This window comes from Trichoderma breve, chromosome 3 (genome assembly GCF_028502605.1).
Source record: "Trichoderma breve strain T069 chromosome 3, whole genome shotgun sequence".
NCBI classification, from domain to species: domain Eukaryota; kingdom Fungi; phylum Ascomycota; class Sordariomycetes; order Hypocreales; family Hypocreaceae; genus Trichoderma; species Trichoderma breve.
The window spans coordinates 5,525,649-5,546,494 of record NC_079234.1 but is presented as its reverse complement, the minus strand read 5'-3'; the positions used below and the strand labels follow the sequence as shown (position 1 = coordinate 5,546,494).

General features: G+C 50.6%; 6 protein-coding genes across 6 annotated transcripts; 2 read left to right on the top strand and 4 right to left on the bottom strand.

The window, feature by feature from the left end:
• Nucleotides 1–1,421: 1,421 nt before the first annotated feature.
• On the top strand, nt 1,422–2,804 carry T069G_06075 (uncharacterized protein; the record flags this gene model as incomplete). The annotated part of the gene is made up of 2 exons (XM_056173285.1): nt 1,422–1,850; nt 1,950–2,804. 2 exons carry the CDS (start codon nt 1,422–1,424, stop codon nt 2,802–2,804), a joined length of 1,284 nt encoding a protein of 427 aa, XP_056030143.1.
• A 1,118-nt stretch (nt 2,805–3,922) lies between these two features.
• On the bottom strand, nt 3,923–7,574 carry T069G_06074 (uncharacterized protein; the record flags this gene model as incomplete). Its single annotated transcript, XM_056173284.1, has 3 exons — nt 3,923–4,174; nt 4,256–7,349; nt 7,462–7,574. The coding sequence occupies 3 exons, from the start codon at nt 7,572–7,574 to the stop codon at nt 3,923–3,925; spliced, it is 3,459 nt and encodes a 1,152-aa protein (XP_056030142.1).
• A 2,418-nt stretch (nt 7,575–9,992) lies between these two features.
• T069G_06073 (fungal specific transcription factor domain-containing protein) lies at nt 9,993–12,311 on the bottom strand (the record flags this gene model as incomplete). Its single annotated transcript, XM_056173283.1, has 5 exons — nt 9,993–10,560; nt 10,639–11,976; nt 12,034–12,119; nt 12,194–12,218; nt 12,274–12,311. 5 exons carry the CDS (start codon nt 12,309–12,311, stop codon nt 9,993–9,995), a joined length of 2,055 nt encoding a protein of 684 aa, XP_056030141.1.
• Nucleotides 12,312–12,867: 556 nt separating this feature from the next.
• T069G_06072 (uncharacterized protein) lies at nt 12,868–13,782 on the bottom strand (the record flags this gene model as incomplete). The annotated part of the gene is made up of 1 exon (XM_056173282.1): nt 12,868–13,782. The coding sequence occupies one exon, from the start codon at nt 13,780–13,782 to the stop codon at nt 12,868–12,870; it is 915 nt and encodes a 304-aa protein (XP_056030140.1).
• A 1,416-nt stretch (nt 13,783–15,198) lies between these two features.
• Nucleotides 15,199–17,432, bottom strand: T069G_06071 (uncharacterized protein; the record flags this gene model as incomplete). Its single annotated transcript, XM_056173281.1, has 4 exons — nt 15,199–15,317; nt 15,401–15,606; nt 15,676–16,754; nt 16,812–17,432. 4 exons carry the CDS (start codon nt 17,430–17,432, stop codon nt 15,199–15,201), a joined length of 2,025 nt encoding a protein of 674 aa, XP_056030139.1.
• A 2,796-nt stretch (nt 17,433–20,228) lies between these two features.
• Nucleotides 20,229–20,657, top strand: T069G_06070 (uncharacterized protein; the record flags this gene model as incomplete). Its single annotated transcript, XM_056173280.1, has 1 exon — nt 20,229–20,657. One exon carries the CDS (start codon nt 20,229–20,231, stop codon nt 20,655–20,657), a length of 429 nt encoding a protein of 142 aa, XP_056030138.1.
• Nucleotides 20,658–20,846: the final 189 nt, after the last annotated feature.

The following is a 20,846-nucleotide window of genomic DNA, read 5'->3' as shown; positions in this document are numbered from 1 at the left end:
ATTGAGTAACTAGATGCTTCCGGTGAATTAATTAATGTTTGGTTTCGCCGTTAAGGATCAATTAATCAATTGTTTCATCCGCCGTTCAATTCCATTCACTCTGTACAAGCAACATGTACTTGTACACTGCCGCCCACCGTAACCGCCCAGACTCTCAAGTACTGCAACCAGGTGCTGCACCTTGCCGCTCGCTGATGTTATAGACGCCCAACCAAGGCTCCTCCCCAGCGGCTACAGCACAGCAAAGGCGCCTACCGCACAGCCAGTTGTTTCTCTCCAGGGCCAATGAGCGCCAACCACCTCCTCCAGCGCGCCTAAACTGAGACTCGAAACCTCTAGCCTGCATCGCCAGCCCACCAAAGCTTGCCAAACGCTGAGCATCAACTCCATCCATAAGCTACAGTATGACGCATCGTTCATCGCCCGCCGTGAGCTGCCCGCCAGTCGTTTGCTCAGGTACCATGTCAAAGAGCTCCGTCCTACTATACTTACTACAGCTGCCACTATGACAGCAACTTGCAAGACAAGCTGGCGTGCTGACATGGACTTACTTGAGGCATCTCCAGTCGTTCCTCCGGGAGTCCCCCTGGTCTGCAAAGGCGTGTGTCGAGTGGCACTGGCGCCGAGTAACCGCTTCTCGAGTGGTCCTGGAGCATCGACTGGCTACTTGGCGATTGTTTCGACAGCCTGCCGGGACCTGCATTCACTCGCTGGCAGTGCAGAATGCCCTCGAGTGGCCCTTGAAACGTGCTCGTGCTCGACATGGTGAAGAAGCCGCCCAGGCATCGAGATCTGGAATGATGCCGCTTCTGAGACGCGCCAGAGCGGATTCAACACGCCAGAGTCGTCTGATGCGCGCCTATCTATTATCTACTATATGCATTTACATCGTAGTTCTTCGTATCCAGAGGCCTCGCTCGTCTCTCTTAACCCGCCGTGACTTGAGTCCCTCCTAGTTTCGTTTCTTCACCTATTCTTTCCACTCTCTATCCTTTACCCTCTACCCTCTACCCTCTATTATTCATTCTCTTTTCCTTACTTACTTGCTTGTTCATGTTACATTCATTCACACATTGACAACCGTTCAGTGCTTGCTTTCCCCCCGTTGTTTGGTGTATGCCCTTCCTCCACTTTGTCTTTGGAACACACACAACCTGTTCTTTGATCTAACACACGAGTGCCAAGTTCACCTCGTGACGACTTTCTTTCACATATCATATTGCCACGAATTTTTCACTTTTGTCCTGCTTTATTCTTTTCTCTTCAGGAGTCTTCTGTTCAGTGGCTTACACGGCTGCTGGTTCAGCCAACCCTACCGACACCGACGCCGACTCTCCTGCCAGGTATCTTATACTGGGGACGATAATTTTATAATCATCAACTTGGACGTGTTTAGCTGGGAATTTTGTGGCCAGAATACAATGACTATTGCATCACGGTCTGCTCGTCTCTTGCTGCTGGTTTCGGCATTGGCATCACTTGTCTCAACCTCGCCCTTGGGCTCAGTCTATATCCAAGACGCGCAGTGCCCTGCTAACTTCAACTCCTGTCCTTCGGGTCTGCCCAATAACTTTTGCTGTGCCACGGGAACATCGTGCCTCCCATTAGCTGGCAACACGACTGCGCTGTGCTGTCCAAACGGCTCGACTTGCGAAAAGATCCAGCCCATCACCTGCGATGTTAGCCAGCAGGACCCGACCAAGAACCAAAACTCGCCCATCAAGACTAGCATCTTTGACGTTGCGTTGGAGAAATGTGGCACCAACCTCTGCTGCCCGTTTGGATATTCGTGTTCTTCAGATAACACCCAGTGTGTGAAGAATTCTGATCAGAGCACATCCCCAGAGAAGGCCAGTTCCTCATCCAGCCCTTCGCAAACAACTGCTTCACAAACAAGCACTTCACCCGCAAGTGCTACATCAGCGACCACTGCGCCGGCTTCTGCACAGGCTTCTTCTACACCTGCTTCTTCTCTGGTTGTTGCGCCAATTGCTACCACGCCGACGTCGTTCCCAACGGAAGAATCGACTGTCCCATCAACCACATCGGCCCCTGATGCCTCTCCCACGGCCGACGCAAGCGCAAGCTCCGGAACTCCAGAATCAACATCTTCCAAGGCAACAAACCCAAAGACGGTGTCCATAATTGGTGGTGTCATTGGAGGCTGCGCTGTCCTGGCTGTTCTGGGAGCTATCCTGTTCCTCTTCATCCGGCGCCGCAACCGCCGCAGCAAGAATGGCTACTCCGAGAAGACAGGCTTTGGACGGATTAAGCATCTCGGCCCCGGTCCTCAAGGCACCAGCATCATGGTCTCCGATCCCATCCTCCAGCCAAACTCTTACCGCGCCGACTTTATCCGCAAAAGTCCCTCCATCAGCTCCTCCATCAGCCAGAGGCCTCCGCAGATTGTTCTCAACCACAATGATACATCCCAACGTCTTTCCATTCCGAATCCATTTGACTCTCCCAGCCCATCGAATAACTCGCCTACGAGCTCTCGAGACTCTACTATCTCGGACGACGAACGAAATGCTCGCACAGGGCAGGTTGAGTCTCGGAACCGGTTAGCTCCTATAAGAGCCATGAAAGCTTCCAGCACCCGAGTCTATCCGCAGAATGTACCTAGAGAGCCAAGCGGAGAAAACATCAACATCTTTGCCGACCCCATCATGATGCATAGCGATTATGATAGGCGTCAGACGCATGCCACGACGTTTACGGATCTCATGGTCGAGGCGCAACTTGACGACGTACACAGAGGGGAGCCGTACCTCGGTCCTCATTCAATGAACAACAGAATATGACACCAATAATATCTCACACTCCTCTCTCTCTCATCATTTAGTCGAAATCTACGTCATGATACTTCTTTTTTTCCCAGTTTGTCATTGACTAAGCAATCTGTTTTGTTCTGGTTAGGTTTTCTTTTTTGTTTCTCTCGATTTTTCCTTTGTTTTAATTCCTCCTCCCTATTAAAATTGTGCATACGGCAACGAGAGGCAAAATGGTCTTTGTTATTTTCTTTTTTTGTCATTTTTCTTTTGTTAATAAGAATGAGTGATACCATGGATTCCAAGCAATTCCATTTATTTTAACGATATACATTTTCCTTTGTGTATATATACCAAGGGGCTATGGGGACGGTCAGAAGACAGTATGGCGAGGCGCTTAATTTGTTTGGGTGGATGGGATTGAAAAAATCGTCATTGTCGATGGGAGAAAGCATAAACAAGGAATAACACATTTCGTTGAGATGGGCGGTAGTCTGCGATAGTAAATAGCTGGCTTTAATACTCCGTATACTCTGCAGAATATATATAAAAAACAAAGTATTTAGAACCACAAGCGCCATAGAATGAGTTTGAGTGAGTATGCCTAAGATGACAAGTATATCGAGGTTGGTATTAACACGCTATTAACATGCTCTTCCAAATTCATATTCTCGCCATACATTAACGAATGCAGCTGTACTTGTATATATATATAATAATAAAATGCACACAACATCCGCTCTCATATACACCACGCACATGGTCGCTCAATATCCAATCCCGTATAAAACAAAAAACGACTCCCAAAAGCATCACTTTTCCTCTCTTTCCCTCTCTCTTTCTTCCTTCCGCTTCCTACACGCTATGCCGATGATAGATAGATGCCCATCCAAAAAAAAAAAAAAAAAAACAGAACAAAAAACAAAAGCAGCGAAAATCCAAGAAAACAAAAACTGTAGAGTAGAAAAGACCCGGTATCTTGTTTTTGACAATATCCAACGTAAAAAAATTCAGAGAGTATAAACACTGATAGACAACCACAAGCTCGCTTCCTCGCTTCCTTGATGTGATGTAATTATATATATAGATGCCGGCCAATCAATCCAGATGATTAATGAAAAAGCAATAAAAAGCATTGTAAGCACAATTCATTACATGACGCTGCACTTCTTGTCTTTATCATGATGGTCTTTGGGCGGCACAGGCGGCGGATCCATGTCCATCCAGATGCTGCCATTGTGGTCTTCCTCCGCAATGACCGGCTTCGGGACCTCTTTCTTCTTCTTCTTGGCCGTCCACCCTCGCTTCTTCGCGTCGCGCATGTTCTTCGCTGCGCTCCTCTCGGCTCGACTGGGCCGTCTGTTTACCGTCGATGGCTGCCGGCCAGGCGAAGCTGGCGGTCCCTTCATCCATGTTGGCAAGACAAGGTTGTTGGCTTGTATGGGTTGGGGACGGCCAGTGGATATGGTTTCTAGTCTCTCTACCGTGGGAGGTGCAGCAGAGCCACCAGTTGGGCGAGGTCTTCGGGGCACAGGGGCCACAATGGGTAGATCGCCACGGCGGGATGTCCTTCGCCCTGGGGGATCAAAAGCACCGCCCACACCACGGGGAGTGCTGATTATCAGGGGCTGGTCAACGTCAAGATGAGCCATGTTTGCTGTAGGGAGAGCCAGTGAGCCTGCAACCGGCTGTGGTCTCTGAATTTGCTGGTCATATGTCGAGATCAGGCTGCCCGCTAGGTTGAGAGGATTTCCCTGGCTGGCTCTCCGAATCAACCTGGCCATTTGGTCCGAGCTAGGAGCCGGAGGCAAGGCCGACTGCAATTGCACCGGTTCAGCGTAAGTGGAAGAAGGCGTTGGGTAACTTTCAGACGATGGAGATACTAATGGCCAAGTTTGTGCATTCGATAGCCTTCGTACTGGTACAATATTACTTGAGGCGCTGGTGGTCCCTACTGTTGACATCGGAGAAGTATCGAATCCAAGTCCTGGCCCGCCAAAGTCGAATTCGGGATGCACCAGAGGACCTACAGTCGCTGGACTGCTTTCATAAAGCCCAATTGAAGTGTTTGATGTTGCGGTTGTCGGCCGTGGCGTGGCAGAATTCTGAGAAGTAACCATGGACTGGCTGTCTCGACTTCGAGTCCTCGCTGGTGAAGCTGGAGGGGATACGTCGTATATGTCTTCATGATCTAGCGGACCGGAGGTGCTTGATAGTGGTAAATGCAGTTCTTCATCAGCTCGTAACCTACTTATCACGGTTGAGTCGCTGGAAGATCTGGCATGGTTTAATCCATGGTCGCCGAGGTGGCTCGCCGCGTGAGCTGCCAACGATAAATTCGGTGGAATCACCAGGGTCGGTGGCTGAGGCGGAACACTGTGACTTGCTGGCATTGGCAGATACTGCTGCGATTGCGTCGGGAGTGAGGCTGGCGCCAAAATTGCGCGGCCACGCAGAAAGGCGGGTGTGTCTCCGGGATCCTCAGCTTGGTACGGAGGTGGCGGCGGTTCCCAATTATCCGCGTCACTCTCGTGAGGATGCTCTCTCCTACCGTCAGCTCGACGGTACTCTATGGGGCGTCCATCGGCTGTCCGAGGATTTAGCAAGCGGTTGGCAGCAGCGACTGTAGCCGCTCGGCGAAGAGTTGTCCCTGAGCGCGGACTAGAGTGCGCATAGGGGGCGTCCATGGCTTCCTGTTCCTCAATCGACAAGAACTCCTCGTCGTCGACGACTGGCTCGCGTATGATTGGCCGGTTTGCGACAGGATTGCGGTTCATCGTCCTTGGTACTAGGGGGTCGTCGTCCTCGTTGCTCCTCGTTGATTCCGGCGAAATTGGCGACACTATATGGTGCCCGGGCCCAGCTCCGGTAGCAGAGGTTGGAGTAACGGCGATTGTAGCAGTTCGCATCAGGCTGCCTCTCCTCCCTGCTCTTCCTCCGCGTTGGGCTACCGTCCTCCGCCGCACAATGGCAACTTCGGTTTCGATATCGCGCTGCTCCTCTTCAAGTACCTCTGCATCATCGGTTCCCACCTCAATGGCGATCTCAGTCTTGGTTCCGTCGGTGAAAGCATATCCAAAATCCACCAGAGCAATTCTGCCGCCATCGACAAAATCCATGTCCTCGTCTTCGGTGACGAGTCTTGGTCCAGCAACTCCAGAGGCAGTAACAATGAGCCTCTCCTTGAGTGACGTATCGCCATATCCTGAAACCCATTTCACATTGCTCACACCGGTTAGCTCCGATGTTTGATGTCCCGCCACAAAATTGTTCCTCAGCTTATCGCACAAAATCTGCCACTGAGGAACTCTTCCCGTGGGAGCTGTGGGAGGAACGACCTCCTGTGTCCTTGTCGATGGCGATCGCGAGGAATGGCTCTGAGCGCTGTTCCTCCGAGCCAGGCCAGAGGCATTGTCGGTGGTTGATGGGACTTCGGGCACCGCAGTCAAGTCCTCAGGCACGCCATAAATCCAGACCTCGCTACCGTGGAAACAGGCCGATACCAACTCACCATGATACGTAGCTGAAGGCAGTGTACAAGGAAGCAGCTTGGCCTGTGAGGATGTTTTAGGCACTGGCCCGGTGAAATGTGTGGTGCCATTTCTAAGGTCATCAATCCGGACGGCTCGAAAGGTCTCGAAGCTACGGTCATATGCAAATGCCCAAGCGGCCTCTTCTTGACTCCCGTCCTGTAGAAGCACGGCATGGCTGCAGTCTCGACTCGAGTTGGGGAACAGGATGGATGTGGTCCACATTGCGCTGAGGTTCTCTTCGGCTTGTTCCATGGCAAGGGCGCCGGGATCATAGTACGGTGCAGTGATGACGACCGTGCTCGGTGGAGACGAATGCAATGTTGTGCCAAGAATCTGCGTGCCGTCAAAGGAAAAGGCCAAAGCATCCACTGCATCACACTTGACTGCGCGCCTTTCGGTGGAAGACGCTCCACGGCTCAGTGACTGAACCTCAATGCCTCCATCATATGCTGCGGTGAGAACAGTACCACAGGGCGACAGCGCAATGGTTCGCGGGTTATTGTCCAGTATCATGGACTGCTTCCGTTTGGGCGGAGATTGTTTCAGATCGTAAATGTCGACTTGCATCTCAGTGGAAAGGACGGCCAAGAGGGTTGCATCGTTGGAAACGCACGCCGATACTGGGCGGCGCAGCATCTTGAACTCGCGTTTCATCTCGATACCCGAGCCTTGGGCATTTATCAGGTACATCCGTGATGAGTTATAGGCCAATATGTGGTGCCCGTTTGAGGACGTGGTGAAGCCCATACCCTCTCCTCCCGGACATGATGAGGAGCTGATGGCCTTGGAAATGAGTTTAATGATGGTGACGCTCGGCCGCACATAAGAGTCGAAGAGGTTTCGTTTGATTTCACTGGCGAACATGCGCCGCAGACGGGGCAAGTTGGCGTCATCGGCGGACGGCAAGCTGGCATGGGACGTGGCATATGTCGGACATCGTGCGAGGTGGTATCGGTAGAGGTGCGGGCGCTGTGACACTTCTCTCCATTTGCGGTTGAGCGTCATGAGCGAGGCGAAGCCATTGGGATCCGTGGCTAGAAGTATTCTGTGATGCTATCGTCAGATTTTTTTCCCTTGCCCGCCCTTTATGCTCTCCCGCGCTTCCCTTGTTCCCATTTTGAAGCCTCGTCTGCCAGCCCAGGGGAGAAATTGCTCACTGCTCAATGATTTCGTCTGGTAGCCCGTCAAAGGGTGGCGGCGCCTCGAGGACGATGGGCACCTTTTCGATGCTCAGCCGTCGCGCCTCCGGCGGCGCCTCGGCGTCGTCCATGACGCTACTCCGCTGGCAATCGGCTGCTTATACACGATACGGCATGTCCAGCAGAGTCGGCGAGGGGGGAGAGACGCTGCCTGTGCAGCTGGAAAGAAGTCGCGATGTTTGGCGGAAAGGCTCTGTAGAGGAAGAGACGGCGGATTGGAGGAGCAGAGGAAAGGATACGAATAGGTGAAAGGGAGCAGCCAGCGATGAGGTGGAGGAACGTGGCTGAGAGGCTCTAGTCAGTTGTCGAGGCAAGGCACCTTGAAAAGTAGAGGTGCGGACGCTACCTTGTACGGAGTAGCAGCATGGACGCCAAACATGACATGTGCAAGTACCTGGGACGGGGTGTCCGCACGCACCTATGCGGGAGTAGCGGGTACTTGCTGGTGGGATTAGGCCCTGTCAATCCTGTCTCTAGAAGCTGAGCTTCCCGATGTTAGTGGCCACCCGCGCCCCATGCGGGCCAGCTAGTGCGGCAGAGAAGCCCTGGAACAACAGAAGGTCAAGGTGTTCAAGCACCTGTAGAGGATTGGGGCTGACTGCAGTGAGTTACCTTTGATCCCAAAACTGGTGCACGTATAATAAAATTTGATGGTTAGTAATATCCATATTAAGAAATATTGGATGATGAGTAAAACTGAGAGGGGAAAAAAGAGGCAGCAAGATGACATCTGATATCTCGCCAAGAATGTTGAGTCTGTTTTCATCATCGTCCATCCGTCCATGTACCCACTCGTCTACGGAGCAGGGTCTGTATGCAGTATCGTAGCTTTGATCCATCCTGCTGCTACTCTGGCAATACGGGACCCTCAAGCAGGGGGGAAATACGGAGAGAGACTATGATTTTGTTGAAGGCATGAGATCTGTATACAGCATCTTCACTTCTTCCTCTTGTCCTTTTACTCTTGTCCTTCTTAAAAATTCTGACTCTACCGAAACGACTTCTAATATCCATCTATACATATTCACGGAGTATATACTTCATGCAGCTCTACCAACATACTCTCTCTCATCCTCATCTTCCACCTCCCTCCCTCAGCATCGCTCTCGTTTATTTTGTCTATAACATAACACGGACCAAACGGCATCGGCATATTCACCTGTGCGCACGAGCACCCGCGGCAGATCCTTAGCTGTCAAACTACGGATTTGGCCGACATGCGCCTCTACACTGAATCCGTCTCTTTCTCTCTTGCTCTCTGACCAGGCCAGACAGGGGGTTGAATGGCATGGAATCCCCCCAAAGGTGTCCTGGTCTTACTGTCTGACGCTCAGCTGCTGATTTCCAATGCGCCCGCCCACTTTGCAACTTGGAATCTTTGCCCAAACAAGCAGCCGTCTTTCTTCCTCTTCTCCCTTTTCTTTCTTATTTTTGTTTCTAGTCTCTTTCCCATCTTGGCCTTTCTCTAAGGGGTTTCCGGTTCGTTTACTCGTATGCCTCCCCGAACTAGAACGCATCGTCGCATAAAAAACACTCTCTATCAATAGCATCATCCCATCATCCCAATTTCCCGAGAAATAGGCTATCCAGCTAATCAAGCCTTGGCGCCTTTTCCCTTCCCGTCACGAATGTTTCTTTTTTTAGCCCCAAGGAACAGTCCAAAGCAATCGGCTCCTTTTTCTAGCTGCCTGCATCACGTGAGGCTGCTTTTGCACACCACCTCGGTTCGAATGAGCAGAGCAACGAAGAGCGACATGAGCAGAACATGGACTACAAATAAATACAGTACAGGGCACAACTGCAGGTATGGAGTACATACGCGGGTTTAGCAGGGAAGATGCACTCCGCATCTCATCTCGAATCAGCTGTTTATTCTTCTTTACCCAAGTTATGGGTTATTCACTATGTACAGAACTCCATGGCTGCTTAAACCCAACCCCTGCACATCTAAAGACGCCTGAAGCAAGCCACCCAACGCCTCTCTAATCCGCACGGCCTCAGAAGGATCGAGATGCGCAAACGCCTGGAAACTGTGCTTTGGATGAGCTAATATTTATTGCCCCCAAAGGATTCGACGGCCGAATTCCGCAGTCGCTCTGATTTTGATCCGACAGATGAACTTGGTCGCACAAGACGTGGCGGTGAATCGAATCCATCCCTCAGATCTACAGTATGGAGTCCAAAGGCTCCGCATCGTAGCATCCTGGGTGTCCATCCGGCAGCCAAACGCTCTGGCCATCATCCTTGATCTGGTCCCTCCAATCTTTTTTCACCGTCATATTAAGTCGGCATTACCTAAAAAGTGTCCGATGGAGGTAGAGCAAAAGATAAGCTCCCGGCTTCGGGACAGCTCTTCCCACAAATCATACTGTGCTCTATTGTACTGTCGGCATGCCAAGATGACCATCACACCCTCCGCACCTCACTAGAAGAGGCGCATCGCATCGCGATGGTGACTGGAAATTGGAAATAGTGTGGCGCAGCCTCGTTCAAGACGGCCCTGGCCCTGGCATCTGGTTGAAATCAAATGGCTCAAGTCCAGGCCCCACGATGGGAAGCTGGGCACTCAAGAACTCGTCTGTAATAAGAGTGCCAAGGTCGTCTCCCAAGTTCTCCAAGAAATTATCGTTGTTCACTTGTAGTCCGTTCATAAGATCCGGCACATTGAGAGGATCCTCGGGTGGCATTGCCGTCTGCGTCTGCTGCGCCTGGAGGAGCACGTCCCGAATCTCCCGCACGCAAGGCCAGGTATTCTGTATCTCGTCCATGGCCTGCATAATGAGTGACAGCGCACGTTCAATGTCTGGATCGCTCCACGATGCCTTTTGGAGGAAGCGTTTCATCATGACCGTGCTTGCAGCCGTAGAAAGCGTGTGCACAAAGTCGAGTGGTAGTGACCGGTAGCGGTAGTAGCGAGAGTAGCTTCGCATTAGACGTAGAATCGCCTGCAGAGATTCGTAACAAATTTCCACGTCTTCACCTTCGGCAATTCCTGGGTTCTCAAACATGTGCGATGGCGGGCGGTGGAGGATGATCATGATGGTGTGAAACATCATGCTAATGGCGTTTGAGATTAGCCATTATGAGCTTGATGATGATGGGATGAGGAATCTCTAGCAAACGAATTCAACTTACTGAAGATGTAAAACATACGGAGGCACCTGGCCAACCGTCCACTGATTCCAGTGTAGGAAACTGGGGATACCCGCGAGCCACTTGGTCAACAGCACATGAATCCTTCGCGTCTTAGTTGCAATTATAGTAGGATCTCCGCCTCCCCCTTTCCGGTTCTCGAACAAATCCGTGATGATGAGATGGATAATCTTGGCCAGTTCAGCTCGGTAGATGAACGAGCCCACGAGCGCCACGCCGTTATCCCATTCGTTTGCCGATGCTCCCTTGCAAATGTACGTCTCAAGAAGGCCTTGCCAGCCCGGGGGATATTGGAGCCGGATAGTATTCCGCACGTCCGACTCGCCCGGATACAGCGCCGGAGGTCTCCCGAAATAGAGGCTGAGCTGCTTATCAGCTGTAAAGACTGCCCAGTAGACTCTACGCTGAATTTCCCTATCCCACCCACCGCTCGTTTCGGAAGTAGACCCATCCCAATTGGTAGGATCAAGATGAAGCCCCATTTCGTGCGCGAGGCGAAAGGCCATACCGCAGAACAGCCAGCCTTTAGATGCCCGTCCCACAGCAATCTCATGGTATCCAAGCAGAACGAGAGCTTGAAGGGTTGTAAGGTCAGGGCTATCAAGGGTAGGATAAAGAAGGGCCTGGGCTTGGCCTGAAAAGATCTCGGAAACGTTGAGCATGTCGTCGTATTGAAGCGCCCCCAGAGCACAGACAGCATAGAGCAAGACGTCTGAATAGTATTTCCCTGACCCGACATCATAGTCTCTCAGGAAATACTCGCGATAGAGAACCATGTTGTAGGGGTAGACCTCTTGGAAAAATCTCGACATCATCTTCTGTGAAATCTCATGGTGAGGCTCGTACTGGAAAGACGCACTCATGGGGCTGAAGTCGTCCAAGTCTCCATACAGATCGCCCAGGTCCAGCTTGTTGTTATTGTTGTTGGCATTAATATTAAGGCTGTTATCATAAGGTTGGCCGTCTGTTGAAATGGCCAGGGACTCCATGCCTATGGCATTTGTCGGAACTGGGGACGAAGACGTCTGAGAAAAGTGTATCTGGAGTAAGCTTGTCCCTCCAAAGAACTGTGCTGCGTTGCCTCCTCTCAGTCGCCTAAGCTGGCCGGACTTGACTCGAGCAGCAGCAACGCTCGGGTCCGTCTTGATGTCAACTTGCCCGCCTTCCGCCAATGCCGCATCAGGAGCTGATGAGGTTAGCGATATCTCCGAGATGATTTGAGTGCGCTCCGCGTCGTCTGCCAGAGCAAGCTTGTGAATGACTCGCTCCAGCGCGGCTATCTGGCCCTCCAGAGCCTGTACATAGCTCTTTGAAACCGGCCTGTTCGGTGTTGTCATTAGCAAACAGAGACAGCTCTCAGCGAATCCCCCGCCTTACCGCTGCTTTTCTCCGATGCCTTGGAGGACACATTCAGTTCCCGCCTTGGCGCACTTGGAGCACGGGCGCTTCCGATCGCATTTGATCTATAGATGCAGGAGAAATAACGTCAGTCTCCACACGAGCCATAGCAGTTTCTGGGAATAAGCCCGTGGCTAACCTTGCGACGACGGCATCGCTCACAGCTAAAAACGTGGTTTCATTAGTAAAATGTCAGTGTCATCAGGTGAGAGGACTTACGACGTCCTGACGGAGTCTCCTAAGAGGGGCTCCTCCATTGCTGCATGTACACTGAGCCACTTCACAAGTGTAGAGTGAATGCGAAGAGTTGAGTGCTGTTCCGATCAATTGAATCAGCTGTGGTGGCGTGAGTTGGAAGCAGAAAATCCTGGCATGATGACTGCGGAGTTGAGGCTTCGCAGCTAATGTTGCAGCATAGAAGCAGATCGGAGGCTGACCGGCATCGCTTCCCGTTGGTCTGCGGCCGCCCCGGCGCTACGTCGCTTGGTCGCCTAAAAACCGGGGATATTGCCCAACTAGGACTATTCACTGTTACGGGAATCCAACTAACACGAGAAGAAAGATTCATCATCGATCTCATATATATAGATATATATATTTGTTCTTCTTAAGTGGCTGTGATTTAGAATTTTGACAATAAATTAGTTGGACAGTAAATTCACCCTGCTCAAAATCGTTACCCTGTGTCTGAAGAGATATCCATCTTCCTCTAGTGACGAACAATATCAGCATTTTCCTTTCAACATAAAGACAACAAAAAGGCTGACTCAATTCAAAGACCGGCATTAATCATAAACATCTTAAAAACACACATCACCTTGCGAGATCTTCATCTCGCGCGTCCAACACCAGCATGTGTCCCGGCGCATGAGCCATCACCACTCCCTCCAGCCCAGCCCTCATCACCGCCTCCTGAGGCGTCACTCCGCATCCCCAAAAAACTGGAATCTCCTCCTCGTCTTCTTCATCTTTGTCATCTTTATTCTCACTTCTCTTCTGCTTCTTCGTCTCCCCAAACGCCCTCTTCCCATCCACATCCATCGGCGCATCCCCCCATTCCGGCCCATCAATATCCCTAATCCCAAGCCTCTCCACTGCCTCCCACCCCCAATCCAACGGCTCCCCATGCGTAGCCCCAAACCTCCTCGTAATCTCCCTCACCCTCTCGACATCCCGCCTCTTATACGGCCTCATCGACACCACGTACGTCCCGCCTTGAAACACCCCTGAAGGGCACAAACGCAACGTCGTCCTGTACATTGGCACATTTCTCCCTAACAAAAGCTGTCTCGGCGGGAGTCCTACTGCCGCCAGTGCCGTCTCAAAAGAATATGAACACCCGATTAGAAAGGCAACGTGGTCGTCCGTCCATTCTGCCACGACGTCATTGCAATGGCTCTTTTCCAGCTTCGAGTCCTTGTATACCATATAATGGGGAGCATCTCGCCGTATGTCACATCCTTCGCCGAGAATCTCGTCGCCGCGGACCTTGTCAATATGGGAAATAACTGCATTGTCACACCCCTTGGTTGCAGACTCAGCAATCAGAGGACATGGGACCGGGTTCCGAGCGCAAAGGTTGCGGAAGTCATTGGCATATCGCGATGGTAGAATGATGAGATTGGCCTGTAAATATCCAGGTGCGAGACCTGAAGTCCCTGCCTTGTGCGACTTGTTGTTCCGTGAAACTAATCGGGCCTGTTGCCCAGTTACGATGGAAGTGTTCATGATTGTGAATTTTTGTGTTGATATGATATCATCAAAGGCCTGCAACACCAGATGCAAAGAAGCTGCACAAGGGCTATATATCCATTTACAAGAACTACAACACTCGTCGTGTATACTAATTCAAATATTCGTAGTTATTTAACCCAAGATACTGGCTATCTACTTTAGTAGGCAGATCTCATACTTAGCTTATACCCACCCGCGATGGGGACGGAGTTGCGCCTCCGTCTCAACTACGATATGGAAAACCGCCAATTCTATACTAAAAAGAGGCCAATACCAAACACCACACAAATATGCATGTAATTAAATAGTGGGAGCAACAGGCCTCGGGGATGTAGGCCTCGGGGATGAACAGCGATCAAACTAGATGAACGGATGTGTGATTGGCTCGGACATCTCAGGCATACTTGGTTTAGTTATTCTGCAAACTAGCGTATATTCCCACAAACCCTCTCATCAACGCCACATGACCTCTCTTCTCGTGGATGCATCAATCGTCCCCCGTTGAACCATTTATAATATGCTAGTACTAGGTAATTGTCATGTTCAAAACGCCACAATCGTCGTTTGTGAGACACCTCATCCAGAACTCAAGCGAAACTGCACACCACCCAATATTCTGTGAATCAGGTGTCCACCTTTACTTTGGGAGACCGTTCCCAAGTTCTCTTCACATATAGACGGACGGCCTTTTTTACATCTCGTGCCCACCGCTTGACACTACGCCGCTTCACTTTCTCTTCTTTAATTAGAAGTGGTTGATTCGTTGTACCTATTTCCGTCTCGTAAGAGCCATCTGGAGCTTTGCTGGCAGATGCGAGTGGAATAGAAGGCGCTTTTTCATCCGTGTCAGGCATATCAAATGCCTCCTCTGGTGCAGTAGTGTAACTTTGCTGGCTGGCGAATCGCAACCGAAGTACCGAAAACTTGCCTCGCAGCCCACGAGGCCTGCCTGCATTACTATAAATACGGCTGCTGTATATGTCAGCCTCTTCTTCCTTATTTGCTGATGTATCAGGGTGACTTGAGTGTGCCACTCCCCTGGCCAGTGATGGCGGATAAGGGATATTGAACTGATCGGACGGCTGTGGTGATGGCTCTAAACGGATAGACTGCTCCTCCGTTGCTGCCATGTTTCCTTCTGTTGAATCAAAGCTTGATGCTTGTGTTTTGCTGCCCATGTCAATCCCAATATGTCCATCTGCTGCACCCTTTTTAAGACAAGGTGCCAAGTCTGCGAGCGAATTGCATTGTTTCAACCGATTGTTATATGGAGAAAGCCCGCTGTGGCCAGGTTGAACCTGATCACGCGGTATTTTGAGCTTCAGCTTTGGTCGCACTGCTGGGCCATACTCTTGATCGTTGCTGCCGGCATAAGTTCGCTTTTCACTTGTAACTGAGCATAACACATTGCTACGATTTCCGGGTGATGATGACGGTGCCCGAGCTCTGAGTTTTAACTTGGGGTGAAAATCCTGTGAAAGCTGTGAAATTGCGGGCGAAGATGAAGTTTGCTTTGTTTCCAATGGCCACTTCATTGCTGCAATGCGTTCTTTCTCAAACATCAAGCCGTTATGCCCCAAGTAGACATTTAACATTGGGGTACCCGCAGTACCGTAACCTGAAAGCTTCTCAGCTTCTCTTGGGAGCGGCGGTAGGGCTTTCATCAACTGAGGTATACTTTCCTTGACTCTTAGCTCACGTACGGGCGAAATGGGTTCTGGGCAGAGTATTGCTAAGTTGTTGCGACGCTCTGGTGTATGCTTTACACCGTCGTCTGAGACAATGCCAGTTATGCTAATCCGCATAGCCGCAACATTCCTGCGGTGGCATTTTAGATACACGCCATCTTCTTCGTCAACCAGGCCGGGTGATGTCGGTGAAGGTTGCCGGCTCGAGCGTTTCAGGGTAGCCGGGTGCACATCATCCTGCTGGTACACAGAGGTGTCATGGCGTCCTCCATTCATAGACTGCATCTCGCTGTCTTTTGAGATCTGGACCCTTCCCAAGCGGTCAAAGGATGACAAAACTGAAGCAAATTCCGACAACGCAGGATCCAACGAATATCTCAGCTTCGAAAGACCAACCTGAGATGACCGTTGACTCCAAGACTCGCTCGCCACATTAAAGTTGGTTTCTAGTATTTTTGAAGGGGTCTGCAAAGGAGCCGGTGATCCCAAAGAAGTCGAACCGCTCGTCATTGAAAGTATATCAGTTGCATCTGCGTCTGCATCTGGTGACACTTGATCTGAGAGAATTAGTGGCTGGCTCTGATCTTCATCGGAAAGAGTTATCAAAGGGGTCGCCTTTGAACCTGGCTCAGGGGTAGATTGCCTTTCCATGGCACCATCTTCCTCGTTAGAAGTTGGCTGCTGAGCTTCATCATCTTCTAAATTACCATCTGCGGCATCCGACAGCTGCGAAGGCTCTATTGAAGCCTTTCCGACCTCTTGCGCATTGGATTTTATAGAGTCTGGGTAGTTACCGCTTACTTCAAAGCTTCCCTGGATATTATCCAGTAGCAACAGAGAGTGGCGAATATTTTCAATCCTCTGCGGTATGGGATGTAGCGGTACGTCCAAATCCATGTCCCAAGGCGGCTGGTCCTCGAATTGCTCACTGTAGTCGTAGTAGAAAGAGCCGGGCGATTGGACGGGCGGCGGCACACAATTCAAATTTGAAGTCACTGGCCTATCATACATTTCAACGATGGAAGTTAGACTTGCCGAGCGAGTACTTTGGTCGATGGAGCCTCGCTGGTGTCGATTCGGCCGCCTGGCGAACCCCCACGGCAAAGAAGGATTGGGACCTCTGGCATGGCAAGGCACTGGTGCGTAGAGATAAGGCGAATGTAGCGTTCTCGATGGCAATGAAGACGTTGACCTATTTACATCGGGACGAAAGGCCATTGGAAGGGGTCGTCTAGGGCCATGGTTATAAGTAGGCTTGTATGACCCATGAATAGTTCTCTATGATAAAGTCAGTAATGAGATGGCCTCGGCAGAGATTTGAATTCGAGCACATACTTGGGAAAACCGATCAAGCTCAACCATTCTACTGTAGTCGATATCCCCATTCTCCCTGAGAGCTGGAGAGGCTGGTCGAACCCCTGGGCGCTTCAGTCGGGTTGGGTATGGAAAAGGAGATCTCGGGCGTTGGAAACCACCTCCGCTTGACTGGCTTTGTAATGTGCCAGTGGATTTTTGAGATGGAATCCGTTTTGAGCTGGTTGTAGTCATGGAGTATGATCTGGGGTCGTCGTCAATGCTCATTGGCGAGACTGAAGACAATAGTGTTTTCTGACTTTCGGAACCATAGAGAGAAATGATTTCAGACGTGGTGTCGCGATATGAACGCAGCCTTTTAGGGCTATTTGGGCGGCAGTAATAGCCATCATCATACCCCGAAAAGCGTGTAGGCAGCGGTAGATTTGCCTCCCTGGGATGGGATCTGGACCTTTTGGGACGAGCGAAAGATGCCGAGGAAGAATTTGGCCCGATGGAAAAGATGCCGATGTCACCAGTCTCGGTTGTTGTCTTGAGCATACTCTCCAGGGGATCCGGAGAGCGTAGAAGGGCGACATTTTCGTTGACACTACGCAACGGGTATCTCTGAGCTGGTGGACGCGGATTAGTGTAGTTGATCATTCTGGTTTGATATCGATACTGGCTGCGCAGCGAGCTATGACTGGCAGATCTTTGGCGTAATCGAGAAGCATCCATGGAAACGCATCAAGTTGCGGACAAGTGGAATATCAATATCATATAGAGAAAAATACCGTGGGAGGGCTCAGGAACCAGAACAAGAAAAGGGAAAACCAAAGACGGCGGATCGACACCCGGGAATCAAAAACGTCCAGAACTCGAGGACCATAAACCAACTCCAAGAAAACGCGGACGGCCGGCAGCTTGGCACAGGCATCTTTATGAAAGATGAAGCAAGAAGGAGGAGGAAGACACGCGTACATAGGCCTCGAAATTTTAGCGAACAAGTCATGATGGAGAATGGAAGGCGCATCTGTAGATGGAAGCATTAAGCGATTCTGGGTGGGTGCAGAAGAAGAAGAGGAGGAAGCTGCGATGAGTATGGACATCAGCGACTGAACTGCCTGTTGGGATATCGATAACATCACATGCAGGTACTTGGTTACAAGATGGACAACTGCCTGAAGACTTTGTACTCAGGTTCACACCGTATCGACATTGCATGCAGTTATGAGCGATAGGATAGATGTTATTGAAGGTATATGGAGGGCATCAAGGACAAAGATGAAACATTTTCCGATGATGATGGCTCTTGTGATTTTGTTTTGTCGAGGCTAGAAAGGGTGTTTGTTTGCCTCGAGCGAGTGACAAAGAAAAAGGCCCTAGTAGGAGATACCTTGGAGATGCACTGGATCGAAGTTGAGATGCATCCGTCCGATTGACCTGTACGAGCAGATTGATCTGCACGCAGTTTACTTATTGATACCTTGGAAAATTGAAGGATTTTATTCCCAAACCGCAGGTGTGACACCCATGAGCTTGCGCAATTTCCACAAAGGCAACCACACAGTAAAAGGTGTTGGCGTTGCCCCAGGAGAATGCCTCCAAGATCAGCGCTCGAGGTGTTGTAGAACAGGGCTTCCAAACCTTGCTCTTATCGTGCAACCTACAGCCACTTACGGTACATGCCATATTGCAGGCCAGGCCGGGTAGGTCAGTAAGCTGATAAGACATCCATCCATCAGCGGATTTGGTAGACATCTCACAGTTTGGCCCGTGTAAACTCTAATCATGCTAGCCCAACGGTGAAGATAGCTGGACCAACCGTCATCCAAGCACGTGTAGCCATCCATTTCGACCAGCTGAATTGATGGATCAATATCATATCGCTTTCACGACACCACCTGCACTAGCCTGCCCGCAACCGCGGATCCAGGAACCCGGGCAACGATAACTATCTAGAGGGTGAGGTGACGTCGGGGGAGGCCATCTCGGCCAATTGCCAGGCTCGTCCTGCATTAATTTGAGACGTAGCTGAACTCTGTCTGCTGGAAATGACGGCGCCTCTTCGGCTGGCTTCCCACCGCTTCCCATGCAAAAAACAAAAGAAGTACATAGACCCCCCCGTTTCACATGGGCGTGCATTTTAATCATACGTACGAGTATGACAGGTGATTCTGTCTTGTCGTTTATGCGGGCACTTTGGCGAAATGATTTCCCATCGCGGACGGCTCACGTGTCCTCGCTGGCAAGGCTCCCCTCCCCGACCTTTTCACTAGGAGCAATTCTTTCAGGCTAAAGGACGGAATAGATAGTGCTTGTCTTGCGGCACTGACCCGAGACAGTTGTTCTAGAATGTGATCGGAGATTACTTGGGAACGGTAGCACAAGTACCGATGGGGGGAGAAACAAGATGATGCTTGTTTGCCATGCTTCTTTGGTCTACTCCGTACCATGGCTTTGATTATGTTGGCTAGAGTGGTCAACATCAACAGCAAAGCACGTCAATGATATCACGAAATGATCAATCAACTCGGATCAGCACTCAACTGCTGTACATCAGGATACTCAATGCATTTAAACTTTCCCTCGGCATCACAAGTCTGTAACATGCAGCGGCCACACAGCATCCTTGGATGGTAGCCCATCAAATGCCCTGCGCCAGACAGCTTTGCCGGCCGCTGCCGGGCCTGAACCCTAGCGCCCCAAAAGCCCCTGATGAGGGGCCACAGCGCCCATCTCCGGATCTTGACTGGCTGGATCCCCGCAACTCTGCCAGGGCGACGTGCTCTAGTCAGGGGCATTGTGGACAGCCTTTGTGGGTAAAGTTGGAAGTGACATGCGGCAATCCTTTGTTTCTGCGTATTCCCACCCGCTGCTTGTAATTCTTGGCTGCAGCATGGACGAGGGAGTCATGTATGTACATGTACTCGTACTGTTCCGAAGTACCTGCAGCGTCTGGTGCAATTTTTTCTTTCTTTGTTCCATGTTATTTATTTTTAAATCCATTTCATTCGCCCTGCTGCTGTTTCCTTTTCTTTCCGCTCTTCCGAAACAACACACAAAAGAGAGTTTTCATTTTCATTTCGTCAACCGTTTGGTTTTTTTTACTTTCATTAAAAACCACCGGCGGCACGTTTCCAGGGAGATTAGGTTCTGAGAGAGCTCGTCGTCAATATTAAATCGATAGGTCAATGAGTCCTCTCTTCTTCCAGTGGCCAGAATCACACCTGCTGCAGCTCTCATATATATTACCGTCTGCATCAATGACCTGATTTTCTGTCTCGTTTTTCCCGCATTGTTCAAACGTCTCATCACACTCACACTCTTTCAACACACACTCGTTTCGCACACACGCTCCTTTGATACAAACAGTCAATCTTATACTTCGTATACACCAACAACTATACCTTTATTATGGCTCTCCGCAAACCAGACTTCCACCTCCAGATGCCCACCATGAGCCAATCCGATCTTCAGTACCAGCCGCGCAGCCCCATGCGAAGCCCTCGTTTCCGCGAGGACTTTGACGCCCCGTTCTCCGAATCTTTCCTGGATCCTCCGCAGCCTCCAAAGACGTCTTACTTTGACGAGAGCAAGAACAAGATTGCGCCGCCGCCTCAACGGAGCTACGACGACAGCTGGGTGCCTCCTAAGCGGCGACCAAGCGTCAACGACAAAGTCCTGCAGTGGGCCAAGAGATCCTTGACCATCAAACGACAGCGTCCGCCTCGCCTTGGGGAGGGCTTCAACGATGTGCGAGCACCGTCGTCCAGGAGCTCCAGGAGAATTAGCAGCTTGCCGGTCGAATCAGTCTTTGGCAAGCGCAACACTCACATTCAACCCCCGACCATCATCACCGTGTCCGAAATCCCTAAACCTGTGTAAAAGGGAAGGGGCATGAAACATGGATTTGAAAACTAAGCAGAGGAAAACATCGACAACAAAGGGTGTACAGTTGCGGGGAATGGATTAAAAAAGAGAACATTGGGAACAAAAGGAAAAACATTCAAGTTGCAATCTTCACTGACATTCACCACAGACAGACAGGGATCTAGGGCAGTGGCAGCTGCATTG